This window comes from Anolis carolinensis, chromosome 4 (assembly GCF_035594765.1).
Source record: "Anolis carolinensis isolate JA03-04 chromosome 4, rAnoCar3.1.pri, whole genome shotgun sequence".
NCBI classification, from domain to species: Eukaryota; Metazoa; Chordata; class Lepidosauria; order Squamata; family Dactyloidae; genus Anolis; species Anolis carolinensis.
Genome location: NC_085844.1, coordinates 146671801 through 146683639, shown reverse-complemented (window position 1 = coordinate 146683639; position 11839 = coordinate 146671801). Strand labels below are relative to the sequence as shown.

General features: G+C 42.5%; 1 protein-coding gene across 4 annotated transcripts in view; it reads right to left on the bottom strand.

Annotated features, from left to right (window-relative positions):
* Nucleotides 1-11839, bottom strand: part of fnbp1l (formin binding protein 1 like) — an 88803-nt gene that overhangs the window by 4098 nt on the left and 72866 nt on the right. For all 4 annotated transcript variants that reach the window (XM_062977954.1, XM_062977955.1, XM_062977956.1 and 1 more), the window contains 4 exons: nucleotides 8990-9099; nucleotides 8278-8410; nucleotides 6960-7054; nucleotides 230-378 (listed from right to left, as the gene is read on the bottom strand). In XM_062977954.1, the coding sequence (XP_062834024.1) occupies nucleotides 230-378; nucleotides 6960-7054; nucleotides 8278-8410; nucleotides 8990-9099 (487 nt within the window). The remainder of the gene's footprint in view (nucleotides 1-229; nucleotides 379-6959; nucleotides 7055-8277; nucleotides 8411-8989; nucleotides 9100-11839) is intronic.

The window sequence follows — 11839 nt, the reverse complement described above, 5'->3', positions numbered from 1 at the left end:
GTAGGCCAGGAGACAAAAATCTGGTCTCTTGTTGTAAAGCTGAATGCATGCCAATGGGTGTATTTGTTTGGTTGTAATGCAGAAGCATTTTGTCATTAAACAAAGATAATTTATGGCATGAGTTCCCAGAACTGGAAACAGTTTACATGAAGATAATTGCATTTAGGCAAGACAGAAAGCAGTCGTCACACCTTACAAATACCCATACATGGACCAGAGTCTGCCTTACCATCAAATGGATAGATCGCTTTGCAGTGTCCTATAGCTGGCAAAGGATCATCATCTTCAAACTCATCATCAAATTCATTGTGAGGGCCATGCTGCTGCGGTGGGCTTCGGACTTCTTGATTGGCATCGTCTGTGTAGCTTCCCTCAGGGCTATAATGAATGATAGTTAAGGGGGATTTACATTTCCCAAATCAAGAACCCCGTTGATTTTGTTTTTTAAAAAGTTGCAGTATATCAGACATTGTACCTTTCTAAAGCAAACTATGCTTGGCAAACCCAAATACGTGCTTACACAAGACTTGGTGTCAGACACCCCAGCAAAGGCTGGGCTCCTATGGGGGCAAAATGTGAACTGCCTTGAGCTGAGAGCAGAAGGGGGCAACATGCAGCTTTCAAACTGCATTCTCCTCACACTGTGCTAATTTTTGCATTCCCCTGCAAACAGGTTCTTTCTACTCTTGTTGCCACAATTCAAGCAAGTCTGCGGTGGAACACAGAACCCAAAGACATGCCATGTTTCCAAGCAGCATCACGCTTCTAGCAGCCTGCTTGGGAGTGTGATTCTTCAAGGAAATTGGGTGCATGTGTCAGGACCCAGGCTGCAGAGCACCAATAACCATGCGCAGAGACCAGATTCTATCTAATATCTTTATTAAAGAAATATATAAAGTCAATAAAAACAAGTGAAGAATATAGTTCAGAAGCAGACCTTTCAGGAAAGGCCAAATATAGTCCAAGAAAATAATGTCCAATATAAGATATTAAAGTCCAAAGTTATAATCCACTTGACCGAAACACACACCTTGCCAAGCAATGGTGTGGGGAAAGACAGGGTCTTTAAAGTCCAAAGTAGCTTGGCAACAAGGCTGGAAAATAGACTTGAATCTTGACTAGATCAAAACTTGAAACGAGGCAAACATGAAACATGAACTGAGTCCAGAGAAGTCCGTGAAACAAGGCAAGGCTGGAAACTTGATCCGTGAAACAAGGCAAGGCTGAAAACTTGATCCGGGAAACAGGGAACTGGGGTACGAAATCTACACACGATCTCTCTCCTCAAGCTGAACAATTGACTCCGCAAGGTTCCCCTTGCGGCAAAACTCCTATATAGGGTCTTGTTTTCCCGCCAACAGAACACTTTCCCTGGAGAACAAGAAGCGAAACCCAACTCTGTCCAGATGCACAACTCCTTAGAATTTCCCAAGGGAAGCAGACCTAATCAGCTAATTGTCTGGCAGCGATTCTGAGACTCCGGCGATTAGCCTCCCTGACTCCTCTATCTCTATTATAATTGTCCTTTCGGGAAAACGGGGGAGAATTCTGCCCAAGGCTTGTTTGGTTAACTTCCTGAGGACAAACATCCTCCAGGTGGAGAGGCTCCGATTCAAGCTGAACCGGTGGAAATCCCATGTTTTCCTCCTCATCTGCCACAATAGTACTAGGAACGGGACTACAAGGCCCATGAGACAGCACACTATCCCCCCCCTCAAGGCCCCTCTCCAACATGGGCCCTCTCCTCGAGTCGCGGGGCTGCGGCTTGGCAGGGTAGGCCTGATGGAAGCGGCCAACTAAATCGGGGGCATGGACCGTGGAAGCGTCTTCCCAAGAGCGTTCTTCGGGGCCAAAACCCACCCAGTCAATGAGATACTGAAGGCGGCGGCGATGAAAGCGAGAATCCAAAATGTCCTGAACCTCGAATTCCTCCTCCCCGTCCACCGAAACAGGGGCGGGGGGCGGCCGGTCCACATCGGGGCATACCCCATCCGCCGGAAGGAGCAGGGAACGATGAAACACCGGATGAACGCGCATGGAGCGCGGAAGTTGGAGTTTGAAAGTCACGAGGTTAAGTTGCGCCACCACTGGGTAGGGACCAATGAAACGGGCATCTAACTTCCGGCAGGGACGGTGGGAGGGCAAGAAGCGAGTGGACAACAGAACCCGATCTCCTACCTTGATCTCGGGGCCCGGCTGGCGATGGCTGTCAGCGTGGCGTTTATAGTCCTCCTTGGCTTGATCCAGTTGCTGGTGCAAGAGTTGTTGTACAGCTGTGAGTTCCTGCAGCCAGTCCTCCGCTGCAGGGACTTCTGAGGTTTCAATGACAGAAGGAAAAAAACGTGGATGGAAACCATAGTTTGCAAAGAACGGTGTTTCTTTAGTTGAAGCCTGGACACCGTTGTTGTAAGCGAACTCCGATAGAGGTAATAGGGAAGCCCAATTGTCCTGTTGATAGTTTACATAACAGCGAAGGTATTGTTCCAAAGTGGCATTGGTGCGCTCAGTTTGCCCATCCGTTTGGGGATGGTGAGCTGAAGATAAACGAGAGTCTATGCCCAATAGTTTTTGTAGTGCTTTCCAGAAACGAGAGGTGAATTGAGATCCACGGTCAGTGACCAAACTCTTGGGCAATCCATGTAGTCGAAATATATGCTGAAGGAATAAATCTGCAGTCTCTTTGGCCGTGGGGAGACCATCGCAGGGGATGAAATGGGCCAACTTGGTAAAAAGGTCCACTACCACTAGTATCGTGGTAAATCCAAGGGAGGGTGGCAGGTCAGTGATAAAATCCGCGGAAATTATCTCCCATGGGCGAGAAGGAGTGGGAAGGGGATGCAGTAGCCCTGACGGCTTCTCCCTTCGTGTCTTGGAACGCTGACATACAGGGCAGGTATTGACATATTTTTCCACATCCTTGCGGATCTTGGGCCACCAGAAATCTCGTAGGATCAAGTGCATGGTTTTAAAAAGTCCAAAATGCCCTGCTGGCTTGCAGTCATGACACAGATGAAGTGCCTTTTCTCTGCCTGGACCTGGAGGGATGTAAACATGATTCCTGTAGCATAGTAATCCATCTTTAAGTGAGAAAGGGAAACGTAGTCCTTGGCGGATCTGATCTTGAGCCCAGGCATCTGTCTGCTGACTGGCTCTAATTTCTTGAGCGCAAAGGGGTTCTAGGTTGGAGGGAGTTGGTTCAATTGGAGTGGATTTGGTGTTCCCCACTGTGAGCGTGGCAAAGTTTTCGGGCTGCAGCAATCGAGATTCGGAGGTCTCTCTGCGTCCTGCAGCATACTCTGGTTTCCGGGATAGATCATCTGCCTGCTTGGTCTGAGCCGGGGTTACATAATGGATCTGGAAGTCAAAACGTTCAAAGAATAAAGCCCAGCGCTGCTGCCTTTGATTTAGCTTTCGTGCGGTCCTTAGGTGTTCCAAATTTCGATGATCAGTATGAACCTCAATGGGAAATTTGGCCCCTTCTAACCAATGTCTCCAATTTTCAAAGGCTGCCTTTATGGCCAAAAGCTCTTTCTCCCAAATAGTGTAATTTCTCTCTGGGGCTGTTAGCTGACGGGAGTAATAGGCACAAGGATGAAGGTGTTCTCCCACCGGTTGCATGAGTATAGCCCCAATTGCCACATCAGAGGCGTCAGCCTGCACAACAAAAGGGGTTTTAGGATCTGGGTGCTGTAGAATTGGCTGGGTCGTGAATAATTTCTTTAGTTGCTGGAACCCTTTCTCTGCTTGCTCCATCCAGCGAAAAGGCTGTTTCCCACGGATGCAGCTGGTGATTGGGTCAGACCAGCGGGCAAAGTCTGGGATGAATTTGCGGTAGTAGTTTGCAAACCCCAAGAAGCGTTGCACTTCCTTCTTGTTGGTTGGCGCCCGCCATTCCAATACTGCTGAAACCTTTGCCGGGTCCATGGAGAGCCCTAATGGCGAGACGCGGTATCCCAGGAAGTCTACCTCTTGTAGATCAAAGGCGCATTTTTCTAATTTGGCATATAGTCCATGATCCCGCAATCGTTGTAGCACCATTCTGACGTGTTGTTCGTGTTCCGATTGTGATCTAGAAAACACCAAAAAATCGTCCAAATATATGATCAGGAACCGATCTAGATAATCCTGGAAGATATCGTTGACAAAATGCTGGAATGTTGCGGGAGCTCCGGATAATCCGTAATTCATGACCAGGGACTCAAATAATCCGAATTTGGTCTGGAAGGCTGTTTTCCACTCGTCCCCTTCTCTGATGCGAACTAAATTGTAAGCCCCCCGGAGATCCAACTTGGTGTAAACCTTGGCCCCCCGGAGCCGGTCTAATAGGTCCGAGATCAAAGGCAGGGGGTAACGATTCCGCTTCGTGATATTGTTCAAGGCTCTATAGTCCACTACCAAGCGTAGGTCCCCTGACTTCTTTTTCACAAACATCACTGGAGAAGCTGCTGGGGATTGAGAGGGTCAGATGAACCCCTTGCGAAGGTTTGACTCTATAAACTCCGAGAGCTTCTTGCTCTGGTTCAGTCAGGGAGTAGAGGTGTCCTCGCGGAATTGGGGCCCCCTCCACCAGGTCAATGGCACAGTCATAGGGTCTATGTGGGGGTAGTTTCTCGGCTTCCTTTTCATTGAAAACGTCCCAAAAGTCAGAATATTTCTTGGGCAAGGTGATGATGGGCTCGGTGTCTGTGGCATGGCAGACCTTGGCTACTAGACAATGGTTTTGGCAATATCTTGAGGCAAACTGTAATTCTCTGTTGGTCCAGGAGATGTTTGGGTCGTGGAGTGTCAGCCATGGAATTCCCAAAATCACAGGGAAGTGGGGCACCTCGGTAACGAAGAAGGAAATCTCTTCCATGTGTTCCCTTATCCACATTCTGGTGGGTTCAGTCCATTGGCTTACTGGACCCGTCTTTAGGGGACGGCCATCTATAGCCTGCACCACCCGGGCAATCTTGAAATCGTGATATTGTAATCCCAGAGAGTCGGCATACTCTCTATCGATGAAATTGTTTGTTGATCCTGAGTCTATCATGGCATGGATCATGACGGGTCCTTTTTTCGCTGACCACAACGTGACCACCAGGAGAAATAGGACCCCGGTCTGCGGCTCTTGAGTGGGGTTTTTGACCGGGTTGGCGAGCCTCTCTACGCCCGGTCGCTGGCGTAGTATCACAGTATGAGTCTTATACATCATGCTGATGAATAGGATTGTTGGGATTTCAGTCATGGCAGGATAGCAACAGCTGCATAAAAAGAGTACTGCTCCCAATGGGGAGGGACAGCGTAGCTCAGGCATGGGCAAACTTTGGCCCTCCAGGTATTTTGGACTTCCAACTCCCGCAATTCCTAACAACCAGCTGGCATTTCTGGGAGTTGAAGTCCAAAACACTTGGAGGACCGAACTTTGCCCATGCCTGGTGTAACCTCGGCCCATCTGCACTCTAGAACACTGCTTCTTAAACTGTGGGTCCTGAATGGGGCTTCCTTAGCTCAAAGTTGACATCACGAAAAATTTGGCAACATTTAAAAGTTTTCTGAATATCATCTAGTGGCTTTTTTAGACATTTACACAAACCTGTTATAGAGTGGCTCTGCAGAAGTTGCTTCAAGCTATACTTCATCAAAAGGAAAATCAGCCTGTTTAGCAAGCCTTTTAAATGCTGATTTGTTATCAGTACATGTTTGATTTTTATACCTATTTCATACACTTATATACCTGGGTTCGTGAAAAAACTTCTCAGGCAGAAAGAAGTTGTGGGTAGAATAAGTTTAAGAAACCTTGCCCTAGAAGAATCTGAAACCAGTTTAAAGCATTTGGGGTATAATACGGAGGTGATATGAGCAGAAAGAACCTGAGCATCCTTCTAATTTTGTGAAGAATATTTTGTGAAGAATTGAGAAGAATTGAGCATCTTCTTCCTTCCAATGATGATGTTCATCTTAATTCTAATGAACAATGCTAAACACTAGAAGAATCTAACTGCTAACCATTCAACACATCTGGCAAAGTGTACCTAAGGTCCACAAGTCCTTAGACTTAGCACAGCTTGCTATCTTTAAAGCTCTTTTAAAGAACTTTTAAAATTGTTTTTGCTGCCACAGAGTAACACAACGCTCCGCCAGATATTAGGAGTGTCAAGTAACTCCTATTTTTCTGGAATGCAAGAGTACCACAAAACTGGATTCACTTAATGAAAAAAGTCCTTCTCATGAACTCTTAAGAAGATATTTCCTGTGGTATGAAGTTTTGGTGCAGGAATTTGCCTGAAAATCTTAAGATGAAGAGGAAGAGAAAAGAGTGGGAAAAGAGAAGGTCATTCTTCTATTTTGTTGGTACATAAAAGAGAGGTTTGCAGACAATATCTCAAGATTTCCTTACTTTCTTGCAATATAACATGCTACTTTCAGCTCTAACAGCCACAATGTTTTTCTATAGTGAAGTAATTTCAACTAAACTGGGAATCTCATTGTTAGGTAAATTGTAAAACATAGCCAGGGGGAACAGTAAGGCAGGAAGCCAAATGGAACTGGGTTTTAAGAGATTCTTGGAAAAGAAGGTGGATTTTTAATTATTATTTAGATCACCAATGGGAACAGTTACAAGGTTTTTAAAAAAGAAAACTCCAGGTATTATACAGGTTGAGTATCCCTTACCCGAAATGTTTGGGATCAGAAATGTTTTGGATTTTGGATTTCTTCTCAGATTTTTTAATACTTGCACATGAGATATCTTGGAGATGAGATCCAAGTCAAATTATAAAATTCACTGATGTTTCAGATACACCTTATATACATAGCCTGAAGGTAATTGTATTCACAATATTTTAATACACTAAATCATCAGAAAACAGGGGTGTCACTATCTTCAGTCACCCTTGTGGATGAATTTGGATATTTTCAGTTTCAGAATTCTAGATAAGTGATGCTCAAACTGTAGTAAAAAGATTTGATATAGTCACCTCTCTCTTCCTTGGGTTACAAGATGGTTGATGTCACTACTGTGTCTTCGGTCTCCTCTTGCTGCTACTTTACCTTCAACTTCAGAAATCCAGGCCTTGAGGGAGAAAGAAGATAAAAGAAGTTGTCACTTTGCACAATATAAAAGTGAAAAGCTTCGTTTAAAAACAATTCTAAATGTAGCTATCTTAAGATGGGTCAGGAAAAAAAATCTGATTCAACTCTTTAATACCATAACAAAATAAGAACAAAATGACTCCAAAGGATCCCTCCCCTATTTTAAAGCTACAATTTAAAGAGCTTCCAGTGCATGTTTTCAAAAAGATCAGTTCAGTTCTGCTACTCAAAACATTCAGTTCTGAATTCTTTGATTCTACCTTATTTCTTTTGCCTCCATCTACAATTGTTGGGAAACAAGTAAAAATACAATAGACTCCATAAGGAGGAAGCCTACCCAGCCCTACACTAGGCAACCAGATGAATTCAGAGTTACTGAACTCTTAAGGTATCAAAACAAACACATATCTTCACTATTTTTAACCATGGTACATTGAAATGATTATCTGGGATATTTTTTTATCAAATTCACTGACCCAGTCAATAAAGAGCTTTACAGTTTATCTCATCTTGTTCACCTTCCTGTCTTAAAAGTCTCTCAATTAATTTTACTAATTGTGACAATCCAATATATTCCCAGAAACAAAGCAGTTATCATTTGGGTTATTCAATCAATACCATTACAAATCAAGTTCATCAAAAAAAATTTTTAACATTCTTTCGATATTCTTCCAGCTGTTTTGTAAAGAATTCTTCTTCTTCATTCACACAGTCATCTCCGACTCTTCATGACCTCATGGACCAGTCCATGCCAGATCTCCCTGTCGGCCGTTGCTGTCCCCAGTTCCTTCCTTGTAAAGAATAGCTTACCCACAAACCTGGTTTCACTCACCATCTTCAGAATCCTACAGGCAAAGTTAACCATATGATTTTCATAAGTTCCCCCCTAAAAACTAGACTAAATAATAAGACAAACAGGCTAAAAAGTTAGGACTATTGCTAAAGGGATGAGCTGTGGCGGAAACCTGACTTCCCTGCTACTTTTAACAGAATCATCATGCTGCTGAACTGCAGCTTCAGATAAAGTACTGCAATTCCTAGAAACCCTAACCAACAGAGCCAATATTGAGGTATGCTGGGAAACTGCAGTTTTAAAACACCTGGCCACATGATTCACACTACTGAGAATAACTTTTTGGATGCCTTGCTCTGAAAATCTTTACCGCCCTTCTTAATGGAATACTGTACAATGAACATTTTAACCTCATTTTTATGAATTTCCATTCGAAGACGATCCATGTTGCCCATAGTCTCAGTCAATTTTGGTTGCAGGCTGCCTGGATCACCCATCTGTGGATTTTTTTCATACACATCCTTCATTTTGATCAGAGCATCTCTACAAGAGAAATGAATTATTTGATAAACAAGGCTTAGTCAACTGCTACAAAGAAAAAACCATAAAGAAACAAAAAAGAGTCTTCTATCTCACTAGTCATTGAGAGAATGTTGGTGGAGCAAAGAAACACAAAACATTGCAGTTAATACAGTTTTATCAATGACTAAGATTTGCCATCTTAGTGAAATTCCACTAGACAAGAATCGTCTGTCTCCTTTTCCTCTGATAGAGAACTCACCCTCCTCTTGCATGTGTCTACAACAGAACCATATAAGGATCCAGAGGTGGTGGAGGCAATCAAGGACTGCATCAGACACATGATGAGAAGGGTACCCTTCAAGGAATTCCTGATCTTACCGAGAAACTGGAGAATGAAAATGTTGTCTGTCTGGGTAAAACACTACAGCCAGATGCTCCTTGCCTAAATCCCTGCCCTCCCCAGGTCACTAAATAACCACTAAGAAGATGATGACTAACACTACTAAAACTTTTAAAGTATGTGTAAAGATTTATTAATGATGAATAAGAAGTGAAAAGGAAAAGCAAAGACAGATGACAAAAACAGAAAAGTAGAAATACTTTTGATCTGTCTCTTTCTGTAGTTCTCTATTAAGTTCATCAATCCGCTGCTGTAGTTTTTTCCGTCTTTGTTCTGGCGGCAAGTGGCTGAAATCTTCTTGCGCAGGACCCTGGAACCAAGTGAAACACAACCCTTAGAAAATGAAGTTATAGATGGGATATTTCTAGGGTGAGTTCTCACACACCTAATCACATTTTTTTACTGAATGAAGCAACAGGATTTCCACTGTCCTCCAAGCACACACAACAATGCTGGAAATCATAATCCCAGAAAAAAATGTATTATATCATAATGTGCTGTGATCTCGATAGGCTGCTACTCATCCTATTTTACCTCCATTCATTTTGTCATTTCCACAGTTCACATTTGACAGTGAGGCACCATTACAGACCCTACACTTTCAACAGAAAACACAGAACATGACCCTTGTTTTAAAGGAGAATGGCATTCTGTGCATGGTGATTCTCCTATCAAGCAAGATATGTACTCCTTGTCTGTCATGTTTTAAATAATGTTTTAACAAACTGCAATTGTTTATTTCTACTGGGTGCTATCTCAAATGGGTTGGGAGGAGATATAACTGCTTCTGGACACTGTGAAATTGCCTGCAGAGTACTTTTAGCACCCCTATCTTAACATGATATATATTAGAACCATTGAGTGGCTCACGTGCTTTCTTCTTCCTATCATTTCCTCCCATGCAAGAGGGAGGAATATAGAAGATTTTCATTATTAGTTAACTTCAATGTGTCATGTACTCTGGTCATGTACTCTGGCCCATTAACCTAAACTATGATCCTAACAAGCCAATTTTAAACTGAGATTTCTGAAGCCAACTTGCTGAAAAGCTTTCGTTATTAACAACAATGCTAGGTCCAGACGACACAGCCAACAGCAGGTAATTAAAAAAGATAAAGGGAGACCAATGAGCCTAAGCCTTATATATATATAACGCTAAACATATATTTGTTCAGGATGAACTGTAGAAATGGCAGTCAAATTAACCTTATGCAATCAATAAAACTACTACTAACAGGTAAGATCTTAAATTACAAAAGCATGTGTCATAATAAAACCATATTTACTAGAGTATAATGCACCATCAATTGAATGTGCACCTCAATTTTGAAGAATAACATTGCAAAAAAAAAAAATTGTTGGTGATTATAATGTGTGGCTTTCCCTGTCCTGTCTGATGTTTGCTGCCTGCTTTGGAAAGTTCGACAGGCAAGGGGAAACCATGCCAATCCATCAGGCCGAGGCTGGTGAACTCAGGCTAAGGCTTCCTAACTAAGGCTTCACTCCCCAAGGGGGAGATTTTAAAGGCTTTGTGAATGAGGCCAGCTGGGACATCATACCCTCTATCAGGTGAGGCTGGCAAATCCATCAATTCCAATGCACCATTAAATCTAATGCGCACCCCACTTTTGGCTATGTAATTTAGCCCAAAAAGGTGAGCATTAGATTTGAGTAAATATGGGTACTTGTTTGCCTTCAAACGTGCCACGAGACTTTTTAGTTTTGGGGTATTTTGACTGGCATTATACAAAGATTGTAAGATTCACACCAAATAGTTCTCATTGTCTCTCATACAATACCAATTCCAACATATTGGCAAGCAAGGTGCAAACCAAAGAAGTAGCGGATGATACAAGAGTTAGAACTGCAAAATAAAAGTAGGGCTCCAGAGCATCCAAAAGGAATGCAGTGGGCTACAATGTTGTATTGCAGTGTGTTTTAGATAAGACAGCACAGAGAATGCTTTTAAATTGAAGAGAAACAGAATGTGATCTATGTGTTGAAGCAGAACAGCTAATTTGATCCCAATAAGAAATTGTGCAACCAACAAAAAGTTGAAGGCTTTGAAGGGAAGAAAGAAATGCTAAAAATGCTATTAAAAGCCACCAGAATGTTTTCCCCTGGTACTGAGAACAGAAAAGGTATTAATTAGTTTAAATCTAGAGAAAGAGTTTCAGTAAATCATATTAAAAGGATCTTAATGTTAAGCATGAGGAATTCCTGTTTCAGAGCAAGATATTGGATTAGATTACCCGGATATGCATTCAGGTTTTACACATTCTTTGGGAGAAATGGTTTCTGGAGGTACAATTGATTATTTAAAATGTTTGAATACAGGCCTTGGCCTGGCAGAGACAGAATGCTGGCTCTTTGCTAAAATAAATTAGAAACTTGGGACTCAGCTTCATAGATGTGTAGCCCATTTCCAGAAAAAAGAAATAAAACTCCACAGCTTCCTTCATAGTGCTTAGGCAACTATAGTCAAATTAGCTATGCACACCTTAACTCAAAAGTTCAAAGTGAGTACAGGCAGTCCCCAAGTTAAGAACAAGATGGGTTCTGCAGGTTTGTTCTAGTTGAATTTGTATGTAAGTCAGAGCAGGTACATTTTTAAGTGCAACTCCAGCTATACACACACAGGCGCGCGCGCACACACACACACACACACACACTCAAAACTTTGGAAAGCATAGGAAAGTGTTAACATTCCTGTGTTGTTTGTTTTGCTATCTATGCCCTGTGCAGAAAATTTCAACTCAATTTCTGTCCCTGTGAGAATCGGATTTAGAAAAAATTGGTTTTTGGTGAAGACAAGGAATGGTGATATAATTTCAGTTGAGACACCTTTTCCCCATGATAGCGCTTTCAGGAGTTAATTTCCTTTCCTAGGGGCATATTTCTCTCACTTACTGTTGTCTCACCCCGAATTTTAACTATGAATAATTTGTAAGTATGGTATTTGTAACTCGGGGACTGCCTGTACACAACTTATGACAAGGTGGATTCTAATCAGACTTAATAATAGTTTCCAATTTTGCTGAGAAACTGCT